We start from the raw sequence: 24045 nt of genomic DNA, 5'->3' as shown, positions 1-24045 counted from the left end.
GAGCGGGTCCTAGCTGGACTCAGGTAACGAACCCCATTCATAAACCTGGAGACTAAGGGATGGCGCCCCGCTGGCCTGTCCATCCACCCCACATGGCAGGCAGATATAGCGGCCAAATACCCTCTCAGTGTAGAGGCTGCCAAGCCCTCATCCAAGCGAGACTGCAGGTATTGGAGGACTTACTGTACCCCGCATGACTCGGGCACAACCTCAATACCACTGCACCAAGAGCAGAACAACCACCAGCGCAACTGGTATGCCGCCGTGGTAGCCGGTGCACTTGAGGTCTGCCTGGAGTACATTACACCGTCCTGTAGTCCTAACATGGACCATTGGTGCCGTTCAGATGCCAAGCCCACAGACTGAGGCGGTGCAGTCTCGGATGCCACAGAGTTCCCCCGGCCTGAGACAGATGCTCCACCGTCCTGGTTCTGTCCTGCACAGCCTGGATCAGGGGAAAAAGGGGGAATGCGTAAAGCTCCAGCCCTGGTCAATCGTGAGCCAGAGCATCCAAGCCCAGAGGCCTTGGTGGCTCCGACATGGAGTACCACAGGGGCAGTGTGCATTGTCCAGGGAGGCAAACAGTTCCACCTGAGCCCTCTCGAAATTGTCCCACAGGTGCTGCACTACCTGGGGATGTAGGCTCCAGTCCCAAGGTGTGTAGGGCCCTCCCTCAAGAGCATATCCGCTGCCACATTCAGGAAGCCAGGTATGTGCGCTGCGCGTAGAGATCCTAGATGTCCCTGAGCCCAGAGAAGGAGCTCCCGTGCTATAAGATGGAGGCAGTGAGACCTTAGTCTACCCTGATGGTTGATGTAAGCCACCACTGTGGTGTTGTCCGTTGTTGTCCTGACCAGGACATGTGTTCCCTTCAGATGTGGGAGGAAAGATCGCAGGGCCAGCAGTACTGCTCGGAGCTCTAGTGCAACTGCTGATCCAAGGGGGTAGCCAACAGCCGCTGGCCGGCCTGCCCCCCCGGCCTGACGATCTGGGAGGTGTCTGTGCTGACCAGCTCCCGGCGGCACATCCTCAGCATCTCCACCCCACCTGAGAGAAAGGAGCAACAGTGCCACCTCAACAATGCCCTGAGACACTGTGCGGTGACGGTGGCGCTTCAGGTGCAGCCGGTGGGAGTTGAACCACCGTTGAAGAGGCCGGAGATGGAGTAGGTCCAGGGGAATCAGTAACGAGGCCGCCGTCAGCAAGCCCAACAGGCGTTGGCAGGTCAGTGCAGATAACACCCGCCCCTGCCGAAAGTGGTCGAGACAAGATAAGATCACTTGAAAAATTCTGTTGGGCAGTCCAGTTCCATACCAATGAAGGCCACCCTCACTGTCAGACGACTCTTCTTGTCGTTTACAGTAATGCCCAGCCCATCAATGTGGGTCAGGAGCATGTCTCTGTCTGACAGGCCCTGGGTCCTGGTCGGGGCACAAATCAGCCAATCATCCAGGTAATTAGGCCAAACAATCCTCAGGACGTGAGAGGTGCCAGGACAGTATCCATGCACTTTGTGAAAGTGTGGGGTGCAAAGGAGAGGCCAAAAGGAAGAACCATGAATTCGTAAGCCGTCCCTTCGAAAGCGAATCGGAGGTACTGCCAATGAGCTGGGTGAACAGGAACATGGAAATACGCATCCCTCAGGTCCAGCGTCACAAACCACTGGTCCCTGGACACAGCCTGCAACACGCGGGCTGGGGACAGCATGTGGAACCTCAGTACCCATTGAGGTTGCGGAGGTCCAGAATCAGTCGAAACCCTCCGTCTCTTTTAGGGACCACAGAATAAGTGGAGTCGGTACTCCTCAAGCATTGTGGACAACACCCAGGGGTACTCCACATACTCCTCCCACTTTGCCCTTTGAGATCGTAAGAAGTGGCCGGGGAAGGGTGTGTCAGGGGTCCTGCTTGGGCCCGCCTCTCCTCTGGCGCCCCGAGCGCCTGGGACCCAGGCACGTCCCTATGGCAGTGATGGTTGACAGGTTGTTGCTCCATTGCACGTTGTTGCCCCTCCCCGCTGTCATCCCTCAGCACGAGGTGATGGGGCAGGAGAAGGACCCCACCATCGTTTGGGTGTGGGTGGGTGGCGACGGTCCTTCTGTCTTGAACCCGGGGCCTGAGGAGGCAGCATGAACCGTCTCAGGATCTCCCGGTACCTACGAATCGGTCTGCTTCAGAACGTCATCAACCCCTGGGCCAATCATGAGCCCTGGGGTGATGACGAGAGTGGAAAATGTGCTCTGGAGAGCAGCTGGCAGACGGGATTGGGCCAGCCTGAGATGGCGCCTGGAGGTAAAGTCTCTGCTGTGAGTCGGAAGCGCCCCCTTGCAGAGGCCCAGCTCTCTTGCAAGGCCTCGCGGAACTCAGCAAAGATGTGGACAGATGGAGAGTCACAGTTTGATGTCCAGTGCAGTGGCTGCCCGAGTGAGTAGGCTCCTCATAACCTCTCAAGCTGCTGGGGGCACTGAAGCCCCGCTGCCGGCTTCTGATGGACCGTCAGCCTGGTAGCCCCGCTCACGGTGGTGAACAGTGCCAGCATCGTCCCTCAGGAAACGAGGCCAACAGGGCCAACAGGGAATCACTGGCCAACAGGGAATAGCTGTCGTTGCCATCGAAGCTATCAACCTTCCGATGCAGGGCATGCGCCCTCCATTCAAGGTGGTCCAGCAGTCCGACTCCTGCCCCCGTCCAGGACTGGCAGCAGATGGTTTCTTCCTGCGGTGGCTCCGACCATGTTTCCTGGGAGGAGTACTGGGCCCAGTAGAGGAACAGCTCGCTGGCGCATCACTCCTGAGGGAGGGAGCTAGTCCTCAGCCTGATCCCGAGCCTGGCCGACCCACTTGCACATGGCCTCCAATCGTGCCAGGCGCAGGCGTTCTGAGCCAACAAAACAGGCATCTAGTAGGGTGCTCCACCACCCTCTCCATGTGGCTCAAGCCCAGGCAGTGCATACACGAGGTATGTGGATCCCCAGGGGGGATGCCACCATCACACCTGTCACAAAGGGAAGCCATAAGCTCAGCCAAGCCAACAAGGCCATGGAGCAGGGGTCCGACTCCCTGGGAGAGCTTATGTCGTGACCCGCCTGGAGGAATAGATGTGGAGGGATAAGTGAGGGATAAATTACCCAGTACCTCTGCAAAAAAATGGGGAAGATCCATGTGGGAAAAGCAGGCAGACAAAAAAAAACAGCAACCAGGTAATTGATTTGATTTATTCGTTTTATTGTTTTTGTTTTACACCAACTGCAATATTATCTCCGGTTTAATATCCAAGCAGTAAAAACAGCACCGTATGATGGAGTAACTCTGTTAAGGAACTCCAAAGTTAATGTCTTAAAGTACTGGAAAGCCCACCACAATACTCGTACACTCTAAAACTATCAATCAATTCACTTCATTGGTCAGTTCTAGGATTTATATGTATTATCACAGACCCATAACAATGTGAACAGAAGGAATTACAGTAAAAACCATAGAAATATAATTCCTAGAAATGGACAAAACCCATTTAGACCACAGCAATTTAACTGGATCACTCATGGGTATACACTCAATGTTTTAGTAATTATATTTCTATGGTGAAAACACCCAAAAGAAAACCATGGGGATCTGACCCAAGGCATCTGTCTGAATTAAACTGGAGTAACAGGCAGACATACTCTGTGTACAGTATCCGATCTGGATTGCACTCTGCATTCACATTAACTCAATAGTAGCCTAGTACAGTAGTTGTCCCACGTTTTCCATTCATGTTTTCTGTTACCTCTAGTATTTGTGTGTCCTGCATTTCAGCGAATGTCCCTTTATCTGCAGCTCCGCAGCCTACAATAATAGGATCAGGGAGTTTAACTTGTCAGACATGCTAAACCCCTTCTAATGCCATTGGGATTTAACTGGTCGTCATATTGGCAAGTGGAAAGCTAAAAGTAGCCTATACCTGCCCACTCATCTCAATGTCTTCTGACATAGTGACCCCTGACCCTTGATTCCGTCTTACATGAGATGTGCTCGATAAGGCCATTAACTACTGTAGCTAGCTAATTTTACATCAGAAGAACAGTTAGCTAACTTAACCTCAGAAGAACAGAAAGTTGAGTGAATGTCTTTCATCAGTACCTGAGAATTGAGGAGTCCAAACGACCTCATGCAAATGAGGATCATCAGTGACAAAATCTATGACTCATGAGAATATAATCAATGTGTAATAACGTAAAAAATATATGAACGTGTTAAATTATTATGTACAGTCATATTCAGGTCCTGATTGGTCAACAAGCTTATTTGACATGTCAAATAGTGTTATTTGACGTGTATCTTTACAGACACGCAAAGACCCAAACGGTGTTCCATACAAAGGCTGACGCGAATACCAGATTAGTGACCAGAAAGAACTCGTTTCATTTCCTCCAATTTTGCCTGACAAAAACAGATTATCATTATCAACTACGTTTATCATCCATATAAAATACAATTTAGCAATCTACTACTGACTCAATAGGCTACCTGACGATTTCATTGATAATTTTTGTATTTCAGATAGGCCTAGTTAGAGTGACTACCTGCTATATGTTTAATGATAAGTAGCTGTAACATTACACTGTCTTCAATATTATGGGAAGAATAATTTATTAAGATATTTGTGAGGAAGAAAATGGCTACCCGGCTGGCAACGAGCACTCGGTAGGCAGGCTGCCCTCCAACGTGATGGCACGTTCCAGACATGACATGCTTTCCATCCGATCCTGCAACCTCTTCTACAAGTAGGTCATATGGTTGTATGATTCATCTTTCTCTGGACTCCAGATATGTGTATCCCTACTTGATATTGGCTGCTAACATGAATGACTTTCAGCTCCAAATGCAGGTGTAAAACGCAGTTTATTTCTGTAGCCTATCTTGAGTTTTGAAAATGCATCACCTATATAGCTGTAATGACAGGCAACATTTGTAAATTGGGTTGGATATAGTAATGGTAGGCTACAGTATTTCTTACAATCTTACATTTTTACTGGAATCGTGTTGGTTATTGCTAATAAGTGCAGAATTTATTCCATTTCAAAATAGCTTTGCAAAATACTTTACTCATCAGATTGTAAGATAGTTTCTCAGAGTCTGTGACCACAGTTTTCGGGGTGGCATTTTTTTGGGGGGAGCACATGCACCCCAAAAGATCTGTGCATGGCCATGAATCTTCTCATCAAGCTTCTAAATTGAAAAATCTGGAACAATCGTGCATTTTGTGATAAAAGCACCAAATTTGGCACTTATATAGATTCATGTAAATCTTTTCATTTTAGTCATTTTGCACATGGTCTCCCAAACTCGGTCCTGGGGCCCCCATGGGTGCAGGTTTAGTTTTTTCCCCAAGCACTACACAGCTGATTCAAATAATCAAAGCTTGATAATGAGTTGGTTATTTGATGTAAAATGTTATTTGAATCAGCTGTGTAGTGCTGGGGATAAACCAAAACCTTTCTCCCCAATTTCGTGATATCCAATTGCGATCCAATTACGATCTTGTCTCATCGCTGCAACTTCCCATCAGGCTCGGGAGAGGCGAAGGTCGGGTCATGCATCCTCCAAAACATGACCCGCCAAACCATGAACAAAACGTATGACACTAGTTTTTCTAATTCCAGCTGCAAATTGAACAAATTAAAAAGGCCATATCACAGTTTAGTGTAGAACCAACTCAGTGGCCTTGTGGTTAGAGTGTTTGCCCTGAGATTGGAAGGTTGATAGTTTGATTCCCAGCCGAGTCATAATAAAGACAGTAAAAATGGGATCTGATACGGCTCTGCTTGGAGCCACCACAACCTTAAGGAGATAGACTGGGGGCCAGGCCCTGCAACAGACTAGTATCCGGTCTGCTTTTTGAATCAAGCTGTCCACTACAGGAGTTAAGCTCCTATGAGCTGTTCTATTTAGCTCGTGCAAGGCTGCTTGTTTAAACTGTTGATCTGAGGCAGTATCAGGTAAAGATGTACTTCCTGCACTCTAAGGGACCTCCAACATCATCATTCAAAATAACAATTATTGGGTCAGTGCAGACAAATACAGCAATTGACAATTGTTTTGCTTAGATGACCTATGATAACCTGGTTGGCTATATTGTAACAATTCATTAACAGTGTGGTTAAGGTTAGGGATATTTTAAAATCACATTTTAAGAATAGAATTGTAGAAATAGGTGGGGTTTAAGACTTTGTGGCTGTGGGAACTAGTGACGACCTGAGTGAAGATAGAGTTGGCCATGTTGGAAGACCACCGCATTATTCTTCTGACAACAACAGCCAAGTGGCTACCCCAAACTGCATGATAACAGTGCCTAAAACTAGTTGATTCATCACTACGGTCATTTTCTGTAGCGTTTCTGTAGCGTATTCGGCTGCTCTAACAAGGCAGGAAAGACAACGGGAAACACCATTGGTGAAACCAATGAGATGAGACTCAAAAACTGTCAGAAAAGCGAATAAACCTTTTTGCCCGTCAAGACCGGAACCCAGACAGCTGTCAGTAACGGGTCTTTTGCGATAATTTCATCACTCGTAAATCAAGTCTGATTGCGAGTTTAGTGGTTATATTAACTAGGTGTTAACAACAACACTAAATTAGCTAGCTTAGTCTAGCAATTTGCATGTGTTGCATTTTGGGGAAGCTATTTTTAACCATAAAAATTCACCCTCATAAACAAAGAATTACATGCATCTATCATTGCATTTGCAGACTAATGCAAGCCTACTATTCATAATGTAATGGGTATATTAATAGCCTAAATTGACTATCCAATGAGCACGTAGTGGCATAGGCCTATAGGATATATCAGAGACGTTTCTTTCCTTTGCACGGGAAAAAATGTGGCCTTTTGACAAACATTTCATGCAATTCTACTACACTTTATATGTCTGGAGACATTAGCATACTTTTTATATGGTAACCTAGGTCTACTCTGCTGACAATGACAACAGATCAATAAAAACAAACTTGTCTTGAATGCAACCATGTAACGAAGACCTATGTAAAGGGTTCATGACTAGAAGGAATCCAGCTTTTGTCAAATTAACCTCAAAAGTTATTTTTTGCATTTTAGCTAACCCTAACCCTTTTCCTAACCTTAACCTAATTCTCCTAACCGGCTACTTTAATTATCCCAATCTGCTATGACAAAACCTTCTAGACATGACCATGAAAAGGGGAGAACCAAATTGTACAATATGAAGTCCATATAGCCTGGAGGAGGACATTATTGTCCAAAAAAAGTCCAGTGGCACTGATCCAATGATAATTTGTTGAGAACTTTATTCTTAAGACGGAAAAGGTATGGACATTACAGCAAAGGCCTCAGGATAAGACAACCTGCTGTTTTGAATATTGGTTGTTCCAGCCCAACAATATATTTACTCTTTATTTGACACCAAAACAGCTGAATGAATTAAACACAACCAAACAATTATGAGCCCTGATGGTATAGGTGACCTGAAAAAGTGATAATCTAACATCAGGTGGCTTTTAATTTGTTATGTACTGTAGGTTCACCAGCAGACCTCTATCAAGACACCCATGTTGACTGGATTCCCCCTGTGAAAATGAGCAATGGTGCAGCAGCATCAGTTTCTACTTCTATTACTTCGTCCTTATCCAGATATGAAAGGAGACATCCCGCAGTTGTACAAGATGGTTGTCATGTGCTGTGCTTTGGTCAATCTGAATGATTCTGTTGTGCCATTTGAGTAGAGGGCACCTTCACCTTGTCGACATGACACATGTGCCCCCTTAAACCGTATGAATATATAACATATATAATAAAATAATATGTAATTTAGAACATGTAAAATACTATTGTTTATGTAAACATAGTGTACTTTAATAATAGGCTATATTGTTGTACATTCAAAATATTTTGTGTCTGCTTTTCCTTGCGCCATTGAATAAAATGTATTTCTTATTGCCTAACTTTTCTTCATTTTACAATTCAGACACATTTAACATAGAACATGTCATTTTTGTGATAGTCTAAGGCAAACCATCTTCATTATCACAGTGGCACCTCCAAGTGCCACTCAGACCTTCTGGGAGAAAAGTGTCGAGCATTGAACTTGGTAGTAGTTGTGTGTATGTTTTAAGATAAGGATTCCATCATCTCCTGCTTCCAGACATCTTAACACCTAGATTGCAAAGGTTGGACTTGCACTAAACAATGTAAAATGTCAGCACAAGGCATGTACAAACTCTAGTATAACGATTAGCCTCATACTTTGTCTTGTGGTATCATTTTTAAATTGAGAACATCTAGCTCAACAATATGTAAACAATGTGTGAGTTAATCTATTCTCGGGTCAGATGCAGAATGTCAATTGGGTGCCTTGCAAACACCCATAAGACTAATGCCATCATACTGTAGGTCAATGGTTCCTAACTCTGGTCCTCAGGTACCCCCAACAGTTCAGTTCTATTGAAGCCCCGGGCAAACAAACCTGATTCAACTTGTGAACTAATCATCAGGCCCTCAATGAGTTGAAGAATTGTGTGTACTGTTGGGAGTACTCAAGGACTGGAGTTGGGGACCACTGCTGTAGGCCTATGGCTACATTGGTGTTGCATACCATAACAAGCTGCAAAATGGCTTCACATGGCTGATATTTGATTGTCACTCTTTTTTTCAGGATAAAACTAATTGGAGAGCTTCAGACTAAACAAAGAGGTACCGTTTGTTCATTTGAGAATACACCACAGAAACAGACAAATTAGAGACATATTCTCTTCCTCTCTTTCTAGCACAATTGTGATTTGTGATTAATTAACATTGACAGTACTTCATCACGAAAAACGAGTTTAAGCACTTCACTTCAAAGAAAGCTTACTTTTATACTTTGAAATATGAAAGTGATCAAACTCATATGTAAAGGTTGGACATCTTAGTAACAAGTAGGCTATTATTACTAAAGCATAATTTCAGGTGAACAAAAGAAAGTCAATACCAGAGGTGGCCAACCTCCTTCCACTGATCCCTGATCTATTGGGTGAGCAGACTTCTGTTCAAGCGATAGCACACTTGATTATCAACTACTTAGTTCTGATAAATTGAATCAGGTGTGTTAGTGCTGGGCTGGAACAGAAGCCTGCACACCCAGCAGGGTTGGCCTGCTCTAGTTGAAATAGCTTTATACATATTGATTTTTAAACTGTATTTTTGTATAAAATTTGCTAATATACAGTAGGTCCCCATAATCCTCTTCATCCACAGACAGTGTTTCACAAGTCTCTGTATCTGAGGACAGAAAACATTACAAAGAATCAGGCTGCATTATACTCAAATTAGACAGCACTGAATATTATGTTGTAATATACAGTGCATTCGGAAAGTATTCAGAAAGTATTATTCTAAAATTTATTAAATCATTTCCCCCGCTCAATCTACACACAATACTCCATAATGACTAAGCGAAAACAGGTTTAGAAATGTTTGCAAATGTATAATTTTTTTTTTTTTTTTAAGTACCTTATTTGCAGAAGTATTTAGACCCTTTGCTATGAGACTCGAAATTGAGGTCAGGTGCATCCTGTTTCCATTGATCATCCTTGAGATGTTTCTACAATTTGATAAGAGTCCACCTGTGGTAAATTCAATTGATTGGATATTACTTTGAAAAAGGCACACACCTGTCTATATAAGGTCCCACAGTTGACAGTGCATGTCAGAGCAACAACCAAGCCATGAGGTCGAAGGAATTGTCCACAGAGCTCAGAGACAGGATTCTGTTGAGGCACAGATCTGGGGAATTGTACCAAAACATTTCTTTAGCATTGAAGGTTCCCAAGAACACAGTGGCCTCCATCATTCTTAAAATGATGGAGGCCAAGACTCTTCCTAGAGCTGGCCGCCCCGCCAAACTGAGCAATCGGGGGAGAAAGGCCTTGGTCAGATAGGTGACCAATAACCCATTGGTCACTGACAGAGCTTTGTGGAGATGGCAAAACATTCCAGAAGGACAACCATTTCCACAGCACTCCACCAATCAGGCCTTTATGGCACTGGCCAGATGGAAGCCGCTCCTTATTAAAAGGCACATGACAGCCCGCTTGGAGCTTGCCAAAAGGTACTTAATGGACTCTCACAGCAGAAACAAGATACTCTGGTCTGAAACCAAGATGGAACTCTCTGGCCAAGCGTCACGTCTGGAGGAAACCGGGCACCATCCATACGGTGAAAGATGGTGGAGGCAACATCATACTGTGGGGATGTTATTCAGCGGCAGTGACTGGGAGACTAGTCAGGATCAAGGGAAATATGAACGGAGCAAAGAGAGATCCTTGATGAAAACCTGCTCCAAAGCGCTCAGGATCTCAGACTGGGACAAAAGGTTCACCTTCCAACAGGACAACGACCCTAAGCACACAGCCAAGACAGGAATGGCTTCGAGACTAGTCTCTGAATGTCCTTGAGTGGCCCAGCCAAAGCCCAGACTTTAACCTAACATCTCTGGAGAGACCTGAAAATAGCTGTGGAGCGAGGCTCCCCATCCAACCTGACAGAGCTTGAAAGGATTTGCAGAGAAGAAATGGGAGAAACTCCCAAAATACAGGTGTGCCAAGCTTGTAGCGTCATACACAAGAAGACTTAAGGCTGTAATCGCTGCCAAAGGTACTTCAACAAAGTACTGAGTAAAAGGATTGAATACGTGATATTTCAGCTTTTTTATTTATTGCAAAAATTAGATTTTTTGCTTTGTGATTATGGGGTATTGTGAGTACATTGATGAGTGAAAAGAAAAAATGCTGTAACGTAACATAATGTGGAAAAAGTCAAGGGGTCTGAATACTTTCCGAATGCACTACATACAGTTGAAGTCAGAAGTTTACATACACCTTAGCCAAATACATTTAAACTCAGTTTCACAATTCCTGATTTAATCCAAGTAAAAATTCCCTGTTTTAGGTCAGTTAGGATCACCACTTTATTTTAAGAATGTGAAATGTCAGAATGACAGTAGAGAGAATGATTTATTTCAGCTTTTATATTTTTCATCACATTCCCAGTGGGTCAGAAGTTTACATACACTCAATTAGTATTTGGTAGCATTGCCTTTAAATTGTTTAACTTGGGTCAAAGTTTTTGGGTAGCCTTCCACAAGTTTCCCACAATAAGTTGGGTGAATTTTGGCCCATTCCTCCTGACAGAGCTGGTGTATCCGAGTCGGGTTTGTAGGCCTCCTTGCTCGCACACGCTTTTTCAGTTCTGCCCACATATTTTCTATAGGATTGAGGTCAGGGCTTTGTGATGGCCACTCCAATACCTGGACTTTGTTTTCCTTCAGCCATTTTGCCACAACTTTGGAAGTATTCTTGGGGTCATTGTCCATTTGGAAGACCCATTTGCAACCAAGCGTTAACTTCCTGACTGATGTCTTGAGATTCAATATATCCACAACATTTCCCTCCCTCATCATGCCATCTATTTTGTGAAATGTACCAGTTCCTCCTGCAGAAAAGCACCCCCACAACCTGATGCTGCTACCCCCGTGCTTCACGGTTGGGATGGTGTTCTTCGGCTTGCAAGCCTCCCCCTTTTTCCTCCAAACATAACGATGGTCATTATGGCCAAACAGTTCTATTTTTGTCTCATCAGACCAGAGGACATTTCTCCAAAAAGTACAATCTTTGTCACCATGTGCAGTTGTAAACCATAGTCTGGCTTTTTTATGGCGGATTTGGAGCAGTGGCTTCTTCCTTGCTGAGCGGCCTTTCAGGTTGTGTTGATATAGGACTCATTTTACGGTGGATATAGATACTTTTGTACCTGTTTCCTCCAGCATCTTCACAAGGTCCTTTGCTGTTGTTCTGGGATTGATTTAAACTTTTCGCACCAGAGTCCATTCACCTCTATGAGACAGAACAAGTCTCCTTCCTGAGCGATATGAAGGCTGCGTGGTTCCATGGTGTTTACACTTGCGTACTATTGTTTGTACAGATGAACGTGGTACCTTCAGGTGTTTGGAAATTGCTCCCAAGGATTAACCAGACTTGTGGAGGTCTACCATTTTTTTTATGAGGTCTTGGCTGGTTTCCTTTGATTTTCCCATGATGTCAAGCAAAGAGGCGCTGAAATATATCCACAGGTACACATCCAATTGACTCAAACAATGTCAATTAATCTATCAGAAGCTTCTAAAGCAATGACATCATTTTCTGGAATTTTGTGTGAAGGCACAGTCAACTTAGTGTATGTAAACTTCTGACCCATTGGAACTGTAATACAGTGAGTTATAAGTGAAATAATCTTTCTGTAAACAATTGTTGGAAAAATTACTTGTGTCATGCAAAGTAGATGTCCTAACCGACTTGCATAAACTATAGTTTGTTAACAAGAAATTTGTGGAGTGGAAAAAAAGTTTGACTCCAACCTAAGTTTATGTAAACTTCCGACTTCAACTGTTTACACACTGTCGTTCAAAAGTTTGGGGTCACTTAGAAATGCTCTTGTTTTTGAAAGAAAAGCACATTTCTTGTCCATTAAAATAACATCAAATTGATCAGATATACAGTGTTAACATTGTTAATGTTGTAAATGACTATTGTAGCTGGAAACTGCAGATCTTTTTATGGAATATATACATAGGCGTACAGAGGGCCATTATCAGCAACTATCACTCCTGTGTTACAATGGCACGTTGTGCTAGCTAATCCAAGTTTATCATAAAAGGCTAACTGATCAATTGAAAACCCTTTTGCAATTATGTTAGCACAGCTGAAAACTATTTTGCTGATTAAAGAAGCAATAAAACTGGTCTTCTTTAGACTAGTTGAGTATCTGGAGCGTCAGCATTTGTGGGTTCGATTATAGCCTCAAATTGGTCAGAAACAAAGCACTTTCTTCCCGAAACTCGTCAGTCTTTTCTTGTTCTGAGAAATGAAGGCTATTCCATGCGAGAAGTTGCCAAGAAACTGAACATCTCGTACAACGCTGTGTACTACTCCCTTCACAGAACAGCGCAAACTGGCTCTAACCAGAATAGAAAGAGGAGTGGGAGGCCCCGGTGCACAACTGAGAAAGAGGACAAGTACATTAGAGTGTCTAGTTTGAGAAACAGACGCCTCACAAGTCCTCAACTGTCAGCTTTATTAAATAGTACCCGCAAAACACCAGTCTCAACGTCAACAGCGAAGAGACGACTCCGGGATGCTGGCCTAGGCAGAGTTCCTCTGTCCAGTGTCTGTGTTCTTTTGCCCATCTTAATCTTTTCTTTTTATTGGCCAGTCTGAGATATGGCTTTTTCTTTGTAACTCTGCCTAGGAGGCCAGCATCCCAGAGTCACCTCTTCACTGTTCTCCGACTTGATTTTCCCTAACGAAAAATGGATATACCCCTACAAAAATATCCTTTAATTATAATCCACATAATGCACGTGTCCTGTTGCTGCAGAATTATTTTCCTGCTGTAGCAAACTGACTCAAATTAAGATCCTACATCTGTAATGGTATTCATGATGTAAGCAGATATGAATGCTCTTTGGCTGGACCCTAACATAAGATGAGCAATTCCTAATTCTACTACACTAAGGGCTAGATTGTAACAGATCCGTGCTAGCAACATCTGCATAGCGGTTGTTTTGGCGGTGTCGGAACTGCATTAGAGCTGTCAAAATCACATGCGGCTCCTTGCGTTACCTTGTCACACACACTGCTATTGGATGAAATGAAACCACACCCAACATTATATCTGACAAATTCCATGCAGCCCCATTAGAAGTTCATGCAACCGTGTTACAAGTTCCAACACTCGAATGCGTGATGTTCTATTGTTTATACCTCAGAAAGTAATCACACCCCTTGACTTTTTCAACATTTTGTTGTGTTACAAAGTAGGAGTGAAATGGATTTAATTGTAATTTTTTGACTACACAAAATACTTTAATGTCAAAGTGGAAGAAATATTCTATGAAAAATAAACACTAATACTGTATGTATCCGGATTATGTATCCAACCCAGAGTCAATACATGTAATAATCACCTTTGGCAGCGATTACAGCTGTGAGTCTTTCTAGGGTAAATCGCTAAGAGCTTTCCACACCTGGATTGTGCAACATTTGACAATTTTTCTTTTCAGATTTTTTTTTTTCAAGATCTGTCAAATTGGTTGTTGATCATTTGTAGACAACCATTCAGGTCTTGGCATAGATTTACAAGCAGATTTAAGTCAAAACTGTAACTCGGCCACTCAGTCACATTCACTCTCTTCTTGGTAAGCAACTCCAATGTAGATTAGGCCTTGTGTTTTAGGTTATTGTCCTGCTGAAACAGGTGAGGACGGCTCATAATAATGGCAGGAATGGAGCGAATACAGTCGTAGCCAAAAGTTTTGATAATGACACAAATATTAATTTCCAAAGTTTGCTGCTTCAGTGTCTAGATATTTTTGTCAATGTTACTATGGAATACTGAAGCATAATTACAAGCATTTCATAAGTGTCAAAGGCTTTTATTGACAATTACATGAAGTTGAAGCAATGAGTCAACATTTGCAGTGTTGACCCTTCTTTTCAAGACCTCTGCAATCTGCCCTGGCATGCGGTCAATTAACTTTTGGGCCACATCCTGACTGATGGCAGCCCATTCTTGCATAATCAATGCTTGGAGTTTGTCAGAATGTGTGGGTTTTTGTTTGCTCACCCGCCTCTTGAGGCGGAGGAGCCACTTAGTTATCACTTTTGCCTTATGGCAAGGTGCTCCATCATGCTGGAAAAGGCATTGTTCGTCACCAAACTGTTCCGGGATGGTTGGGAGAAGTTGCTCTCGGAGGATGTGTTGGTACCATTCTTTATTCATGGCTGTGGTCCTAGGCAAAATTGTGAGTGAGCACACTCCCTTGGCTGAGACGTAACCCCACACATGAATGGTCTCAGGATGCTTTACTGTTGGCATGACACAGAACTAATGGTAGCGCTCAACTTGTCTTCTCCGGACAAGCTTTTTTCCGGATGCCCCAAACAATCGTAAAGGGGATTCATCAGAGAAAATTACTTTACCCCAATCCTCAGCGATCCAATCCCTGTACCTTTTGCAGAATATCAGTCTGTCCCTGAAGTTTTTCCTGGAGAGACGTGGCTTCTTTGCTGCCCTTCTTGACACCAGGCCATCCTCCAAAAGTCTTCACCTCACTGTGCGTGCAGATGCACTCACACCTGCCTGCTGCCATTTCTGAGCAAGCTCTGTACTGGTGGTGCCCCGATCCCGCAGCTGAATCAACTTTAGGAGACGGTCCTGGCGCTTGCTGGACTTTCTTGGGCACCCTGAAGCCTTCTTCACAACAATTGAACCGCTCTCCTTGAAGTTCTTTAAGATCCGATAAATGGTTGATTTAGGTGCAATCTTACTGGCAGCAATATCCTTGCCTGTGAAGCCCTTTTTGTGCAAAGCAATGATGACGGCACATGTTTCCTTGCAGTTAATCATGATTGACAGAGGAAGAACAATGATTCCAAGCACCACCCTCCTTTTGAAGCTTCCAGTCTGTTATTCGAACTCAATCAGCATGACAGAGTGATCTCCAGCCTTGTGCTCTGCAACACTCACACCTGTGTTAACGAGAGAATCACTGACATGTCAGCTGGTCCTTTTGTGGCAGGGCTGAAATGCAGTGGAAATGTTTTTGGGGGATTCAGTTCATTTGCATGGCAAAGAGGGACTTTGCAATTAATTGCAATTCATCTGATCATTCTTCATAACTTTCTGGAGTATATGCAAATTGCCATCATACAAACTGAGGCAGCAGACTTTGTGAAAATGTATATTTGTGTCATTCTCAAAACTTTTGGCCACGACTGTAGAATGGCAACAAACCATGTGTTTGTATTTGATTCCATTCCGCTGATGCCGCTCCAGCCATTACCATGAGCCCTGTCCTCCTCAATTAAGGTGCCACCAACCTCCTGGGTGCTGAAAGGTGAATTCTCCCAGTGTGTACTGGAAAGCAGACTGAACTGGTCCAGGTTTTCCTCTAGGATTTTGCATGTGCTTGGCTCCATTCCATTTCTTTTTTATGTTGAAAAACTCCCAAGTCACTAACGATTACAAGCATACCCATAACATGACGCAGCCACCACTATCCTTGAAAATATGGAGGTAATGTGTTCTATTGGGTTTGCCTCAAACATAACACTTATAATTTTCAGGACAAAAGGTTAAATGCAATGCCACATTTTTTGCAGTATTACTTTAGTGCCTTGTTTCAAACAGCATGCATGTTTTGGAATATTTGTATTATGTGCAGGCTTCATTCTTTTCACTCTAAATTAGGTTAGTGTTGTGGAATAACTACAATGTTGTTAATCCATCCTCAGATTTCTCCTTTCACAGCCATTAAACTATGTAACTGTTTTAAAGTCACCATTGGCCTCGTGGTAAAATCCCTGAGCGTTTTTCCTCCTCTCCGGCAACTGAGTTAGGAAGGACGCCTGTATCTTTGTAGTGCCTGGGTGTATTGATACACCATCCAAAGTGTAGTCAATAACTTAATTTGTAAAAATGTGTGTAGGCCAGCGACAAAAACAATTCGGAATTTCATACATTTTTAATTCAGGCTGGAAAACAACAATGTGGAAAAAGTCAAGGGGATGTGATTACTTTCTGAAGGCACTTTTAACCCCCCCCCCCCCCCCCCCACACACACACACATCTAAAATTAACGTGAAAACATGGCTGTCATTATTTCTATCAAGAGCCTACACTTTATATCGCTGTGTGAACTTCTAACATGGAAGCGATAATAAGAAAGGGAGTGGTTGGTGACACACAAGAGTAGCCTCACCGATTTGTCAGCTCATACCACAGCTATACCTCTAAACCATCCGCTACGCGGATGTCGGCCAACGCATGTTAAAGCTCGATCTGATTTAATCAGATGCACTAGGGTGCCATGTGGGACATAGCCTCAGAGGGACAAGACACAGGGAGAGACATTCATTACTCTTCTCTGTCAGATATGTTTACTATGCATGTTACTGTAGGGAAAAGCCAAGGTCTTGGACAGCAGCATGTTAGTCAGCTAAACATCCACTGCGCATGCAGTCGCTACCACAAAAAATCTATGCATTGTCTACTACCAGTGGCAGAGGTTGTTTCCAATTATGATGTTCTGTCCTGTTGTGCAGATGCATTCTAAGAGCTTGCCCCAGTAGAAATTGAGCATATGGAGTGGACACAGTTCTTGATTCTATGATAGTTGGCGAGAATAGTTAGCTTCTCTATCTAATTCATAAAATTCTTTAATTTGAATCTAAATCTATCAATCAATTCACCTCAATGGTCAGTTCTAGCGTTTCTATGTATTATCACAGACCCATAACAATGTGAACAGAAGGAATTACAGTAAAAACCATAGAAGTATAATTCCTAGAATGGACAAAACCCCTTTAGACCACAGCAATTTGACTGGATCACTCATGGGTATACACTCAACGTTTTAGTAATTCTATTTCTATGGTGAAAACACCCAAAGGAAAACCATGGGGATCTGACCCAAGGCATCTGTCTGAATTAAACTGGAATAACAGGCAGACATACTCTGTGTACAGAATCCATTATGGATTGCACTCTGCATTCACATTAACTCAATAGTGGTCTTTTTCAGTAATTATCCCACATTTTCCATTCATGTTTTCTGTTACCACTATAGTATTTGTGTGTCCTGCATTTCAGCAAATGTCCCTTTATCTGCAGCCTACAATAATAGGATCAGGGAGTTTAACTTGTCAGACATGCTAAACCCCAGGCATATGTGCCTTCTAATGCCATTGGGATTTAACTGGTCATCATATTGGCAAGTGGAAAACTAAAAGTAGCCTATACCTGCCCACTCATCTCAATGTCTTCTGACATCCTGACCCTTGTTACCATCTTACATGAGATGTGCTCAATAAGTTCATTAAAGGAATAGACCAGCCCTAAGTTGGGGTCGGTCAATTCCATTTCAAATCAGTCAATGGAATTGACCCCAACCCTGAACTAGCCACATAATGGCACTGCACCTACATTGAAAAATTGAAGTATTCAAAAGGATACAAGAAGTATTCAATACACTGTAGAAAGACCCTACCCGTGTTCCACTGCCTCTATCAATCAGATAACCAATTCTATCACAGAACAGTCTTATTTAAATCTACAGATGGCTCTGAATGTTGATATTGTGCTGATAAGCAACAAAAACAGAGTCAACCACAGAGGAAAAATAAAGAGGACACAAGAGATGTAAAGTCGAGAGAGAAGAAACAAATGTTTGTCACATTGAAATTATTCTTAAAAATTGTCATGAGCCATTGGATTTTGAGGCATTGGATTTTGACATTATCTCACAAAATACATATGCAGTTTCAACAGCGTCCTCTTTGTTACTCTTGTACCACCACATGCACTCAGAAATTATTCAGGCCCATTTCGACTTTATCAAAATGTTGTTACATTACAGGCTTATTCTAAAAGGAATTAAATAAATACAAACTCTTCATCAACCTACACAAAATACCCCATAATGACAAAGCGAAAACAGGTTTTTAGAGTTTTTGGCAAATGTATAAAAAATAAAAAACAGAAATACCTTATTTACATAAGTATTCAGAACCTTTGCTATTACACTCGAAATTGAGCTCAGGTGCATCCGGTTTCCATTGTTCATCCTTCATTCTTAAATGGAAGAAGTTTGGAACCACCAAGACTTTTCCTAGAGCTGACTGCCCGGCCAAACTGAGCAATCGGGGCAAAAGGGCCTTGGTCAGGGAGGTGACCAAGAACCCAATGGTCACTCTGACAGAGCTCCAGAGTTCCTCTGTGGAGATGGGAGAACCTTCCAGAAGGACAACCATCTCTGCAGCACTCCACCAATCAGGCCTTTATGGTAGAGTGGCCAGACGGAAGCCACTCCTCAGTAAAGGCACATGACAGCCTGCTTGGAGTTTGCCAAAAGGCAACTAAAGGACTCTCAGACTCTGCATTGTGTCCCGCCACCCCCTCTTTTACGCTACTGCTACTCTCCGTTTATCATATATGCAGTCACTTTAACCATACCTTCATGTACATACTACCTCAATTAGCCTGACTAACGAGTGCCTGTATATAGCCTCGCTACTGTTATTTTTCACAGTCTTTTTATTTCTTTACTTATCTATTGTTCACCTAATACCTATTTTTTTACTTAAAAATTGCACTGTTGGTTAGGGCCTGTAAGTAAGCATTTCACTGTCAAGTCTACACCTGTTGTATTCGGCGCAAGTGACAAACTTTGATTTGATTTAATATTTATAATACATAAAGGACTTATGTGCTGGTGTTTAACTCGCTGATTTAAAAAAAGAAAGCATGAGAGCAAGAGCGCGAGAGAGAGAAATTCACACCTACACTTCCATTATTAGCTTTAGATGACTGTTTTACCGAATTACTCTGATGTCTTTATAAAGATAAAGGCTATTTTTGTCCAAACAACTGGGATGATTGTGCAGACATCCTCCCCTTAACTTTTACATCAAAATGTGTTGTTTCTAGTTTTCCAAATTTGGTATATATTTCTACATCATTATGAAATAAAATCATCGGTTTTAAAAAGCCTCTAATGCACATCTAAACATTTCACTTGCTTGGATTTTTTTGTTTGTGCTGCTGTATATTCTTACCAATATCATGTTATAATAAAAACCAACAGATTAAGTGGTTCCATTGAGTTGCTACATATTTACCTTGGCTTATTTGCTCACAGGAGCTTGGTATGTTTACAGTGACTAAGTTTAAGGCATATTGTATCCTTACATGATAATAATGTCCCATGTGGCTCAGTTGGTAGGGCATGGCACTTGCAACGCCAGGGTTGTGGGTTTGATTTCCACGGGGGACCAGTACGAACAAATACAAAAATGTATGCACTCTGGATAAGAGTGTCTGCTAAATGACTAAAATGTAATGTGAATAAGATTTGTAGGCCTATACATATTGTACATGTTTTGTTCATTAATGATATGATATCCAGACATACTGTATATTCAATTCTTAAGAGTCTGATAGCCATCTATTTGCAGCATGTCAAGTTAGCCTATTCTATGCATTCCTCAAGGGTGCCCATTGTGCTTTTTATAGCCTATCTATTTCAGTCTCTGATTTGATCCTACATCTAACAATACATGATGTGTATTTCCAAATGTGCTCATATAGTCTTAACCACAGTCGGCTTACCTTGCTGGCTTCACTTTTTTACAAAGCCCGTTAAGCAATGATTACAACCCTTGACATAGGTCTGTGGATAGAAATGTGCTCATATTGTGCTACTCCTGTTGGGTGCCACTATGCACCTGTGATCCATCTGTAGGCCTAGTGGCTAGAGCTGTGGTGCCAGTGTGGCTAAGTTCACATTCAAACAGAGATTCTTCCACCTTGCCCAACTGTCTCATCTGGAGGTGAATCGACCCGTATGTTTTCCTGGGTTGGAAAAATGTCCTCCGGTGGTACAGCTCACCTTTGCATATGGACACCATTAGCAAGATGGACAAGAGCATTCCCCCTAGAGTTAACAGTCCCAGGCCTGCTATGATACACTTGTCGAGGTGCGAGCCCAGTTGTGTGTAGTACATCTCCAGTTTCTCCATCTGACGGGCTGACACCAGATCTGGGTTGACCTTAGCCTCTCGGGGAATGGTGTAGGCAATGACCACCAGTACAATTCCACTCACCAAGAACACCATGGCAAATATGAACCCGTAGTCGAGTGAATGGTTTTTAAAGTCAGTCTCATGTCCCTCAGAGCGGTGTGACAGCTCATCTCGCTGGAAAGGCTGGGGTTGTGACTGATAGCCCCTGTCATTAGACGTGGACCGATGAACACTCGAGCTGTCTGCTCCCTGGTGACTGAACCTCGTCTCGTGCTCCTCGTCCTGATATGACGTGTTCTCGATTCCAGTGCTAGCTACTGTCCGAGGTCTTGACTGGGTAGCTTTTCGAGGAGTTGTAGTGACCTCGCAGGCAGCGGGCTTGTCGCCATCCCCCAATTCACAGAGCTCTACGGCATTCAAAGACTCCATTGAAATTCAGTCGATCTGCTCATGTCATGATTCGGCCACCCTTCTTTATTTAGCCAAATACCTGCAGGAATATTTTAAATTATGAAATAGCATTAACAAGCTGCATAGGCATCATGCATGCGGTGTCTCCCGCTCAAATTTGAATAGTCCGAAATATTTTGTGAAATATAAATACAATTTTAAATCTAATTTTAAGCCATATATATATCTTTATTCAAAAGCGATAAAATAACATGTAGCCAAAACAAAACAACAAAGCGATGAAGTGTGTCAACCTTGGTCATGGAGTGAGACATCCCAACTAGTACATGACCTTCTGAGAACCTTAAGTGGGAATTTCAGCACAATGTTTTCTCATGTTTAAAGTAATGATCTCAAAATGTTTATAGAACATTTAGAAACAACGTTCTTCTGTAGGAATTTCAGTACTTCGGCATAACATTTTCAGCAGGGTTCCTCATGGTTCTATTTAAAGTCATGTTCTCAGAAAATTAAGAAAAGTTTCCATAAAAACATTTGAATGTTATAAGAATGTTATTTAAAAACATATACATTCCATTCTCAGTGTCAACAAAACTCTATCCTCTATCCTGTTAAGTGTGTTCAGGTGTGCTGGCCACACCCATTAATTAGCCACACCTGATTTTAATGAGCGCTTTTTCCCTTTGAAATGGGGTCTGTTTTAATAGACTAAAATGAACAGCTTTGTATGAGTTACAAAAAGATGGCATGCTAGCTCCATCCTGGTGTCTCAGTGGATTAATTCCATGGATAGAGGACATAAGATCATAGCTTTGAATCTCACTGACTCTGTACCACAATAAATAAGTGTTTGCATGATTAATTCTAAGCAAATTCATTTCTGTGCTTGGAGTTAAACTAGCAGCGTTATTAAAAGTCTTACCAAAATATGTTCTCAAATTCATATAGAGGCTATCCTTATACTGACATTATGCATCTTAAACACTTCACTCAAGTCACTGATTGTAGGCTATTTATGGGAATGAATGCATCCCTCCCACCCTCTAACCTAGAAGGAAGACCATGTAGTGCGACTGGTAACACAGCTGCTCCGATTATCATTAAACTGGGTGGAGAGAGTCAAGGCTTCAAAAAACGTTGATATGTTAACAAGAACAGCCTTTTCATTATCAGCTCAGCCTACAATTAGCAGATTATCTACCAGTTTGATAAGGGTCTAGCTGTGACAATATATGCTACATATACCTAGAACAGTGGGCTACTGACACATTTTTATATGATTTACATTTCATGAAATACCTTCTATTTCAGCCCATGATAGGGGTTTAATCGTCTTTAAAAACAGCGCAAAATCAACCCTGGCATGACCTTCATTCCCATCACAAAAACGTAGCCTATGTATTGGATTAAATTAGGTATTTTGACCGGTAGCATATCTATATCTAAGTATCAATCAATTAAAGAGGACTATTCAACAAGAACCGCATACCCTACAATAATATTACAACAAACATCCTATCCAAAAAAAGACAGCCTACTCTATTGATATATCAATATTAAACACAAAAATGGACCTACCCCCAAGCGTTGACGCTCCAGTGATAAGATGTTGTAGTGCAAAGATGCCGGTTGTTTCGAGGGGGACCGAAAGACTTCGAGAGCAACTGGCCATGCGCAAACAAACGGTGCCGTGAAATTGGTGGTTGAAATGGAGCGCATCGCTTCAGCAGGTTGTGGAGCTGCCAGTAATGACATTAAAAACGTAACCTGCACTATGGGGGGTGATATGTGCCAGAATTAAGCCTAGTCAACCATACAACCACGTGGCTGTCCATTGAACTTCTGACTGACTTGACATGATACCAACGCCTTACTAACATCTGTGTGCAACTAACATGCATATTAATTAAATCTCAACCATAAATGTTAGACATTTACAGTTTTTCCCATGCATTCCGACATTCCGAAGTAGCCACCTTGAGCTATAGTGTAGCCTACGGCTTGTGTATTTCCTGTTATCGCTATCCTGTTATCGCTAATTGCCTAGAAAAGATGATGTCCAATCTATAGGTAATCTGTCTAACACCTCATGGTATGTTATCTTATCTCGCTGTATACCGATCTAAATGTTGTTAGCCAATCACAGACTCTGTTGTTACCAGTTCCCAGTAACCTACATCAGATAACCAATAAGAGTTGTGTTCATGGCTTTCAGTCAAATAGAGGTGTTCATAGGTGTTGCCAGAGGGTCCGTGCTATTCAGGATTGTTGGGATATCCCTCCCTCAATCAGCTATACATATAAAATGGTTAAGTTTAATGTTAGTTAAGAGTTATAGTTTAGGGTTTAGCGTTCAGGGTAGGGACGTCCAAAGGAATCTGGATTGCAGTGACCGTTCATAGAGTGAGAGAAGGGCATGTTATTTGAGAGCTCGGCGGCGACACAGACATTCATTTGTTTGTTTTTTTACAAGCGGGCAGAAGCGATTTTCGAAAGTGTCTGCCCCAGATAATTATTTTCAACGTCTCTAAGGAAACTATCAAGATCTCCCTGATCCAATTGAGTAGTAAGTAGGCTATATTTAAGTTGTGATATCGATAGGAAATATAGGCCTACTGTGTTGATATTTAGGCCTACTGTGTTGATAAGGCAATTTTGGTTAATTTGAAAATAATTACTTTTTGTTGAAAACGAGTTTATAACCTATTGTCGAAAGCACTTAGGCAATATTATTTACTGTGTCGATAGGGGAGTAGGCTAGTGTACAATAATAATGCAATAATTTGATGTGCTAGTAATATTTATTTCATGGATTAATTAAATTGTAACAGAAAATATGTGGCCTGTTTCAGGAAACTAGGCGTATGTCACAGGTCACTACTTCACAGAGAGCTGTTTGAACATATGTTTTTTTTTAAATCAAAATTAGCCTAGTTGGTTTAGCCACAGAAAAAGCCAGCAACCTTCCCATGATTGGCTGAAATAATGAGTGGGCTGGACATGCCCAG

At 42.5% G+C, this 24045-nt stretch overlaps 1 protein-coding gene across 2 annotated transcripts in view; it reads right to left on the bottom strand.

Annotated features, from left to right (window-relative positions):
* Positions 1-22754, bottom strand: part of LOC139566065 (transmembrane protein 74B-like) — a 30983-nt gene extending 8229 nt beyond the window's left edge. The window contains exons 1-3 of one of the 2 annotated variants that reach the window (XM_071386932.1): positions 22616-22745; positions 20214-21116; positions 3203-9269 (exon numbers count right to left, since the gene is read on the bottom strand). In XM_071386932.1, coding sequence (XP_071243033.1) covers positions 20303-21055 — 753 coding nt within the window. In that variant the 5' untranslated portion in view covers positions 21056-21116; positions 22616-22745 and the 3' untranslated portion in view covers positions 3203-9269; positions 20214-20302. Of the gene's footprint in view, positions 1-3202; positions 9270-20213; positions 21117-22615 lie in introns of those variants that run through there. The other variant, XR_011673047.1, reaches the window with a different exon arrangement.
* Between the last annotated feature and the right edge of the window lie 1291 nt (positions 22755-24045).

Source organism: Salvelinus alpinus, chromosome 2 (assembly GCF_045679555.1).
Source record: "Salvelinus alpinus chromosome 2, SLU_Salpinus.1, whole genome shotgun sequence".
Taxonomy (NCBI): domain Eukaryota; kingdom Metazoa; phylum Chordata; class Actinopteri; order Salmoniformes; family Salmonidae; genus Salvelinus; species Salvelinus alpinus.
This window is presented reverse-complemented; position numbering and strand designations above follow the sequence as displayed.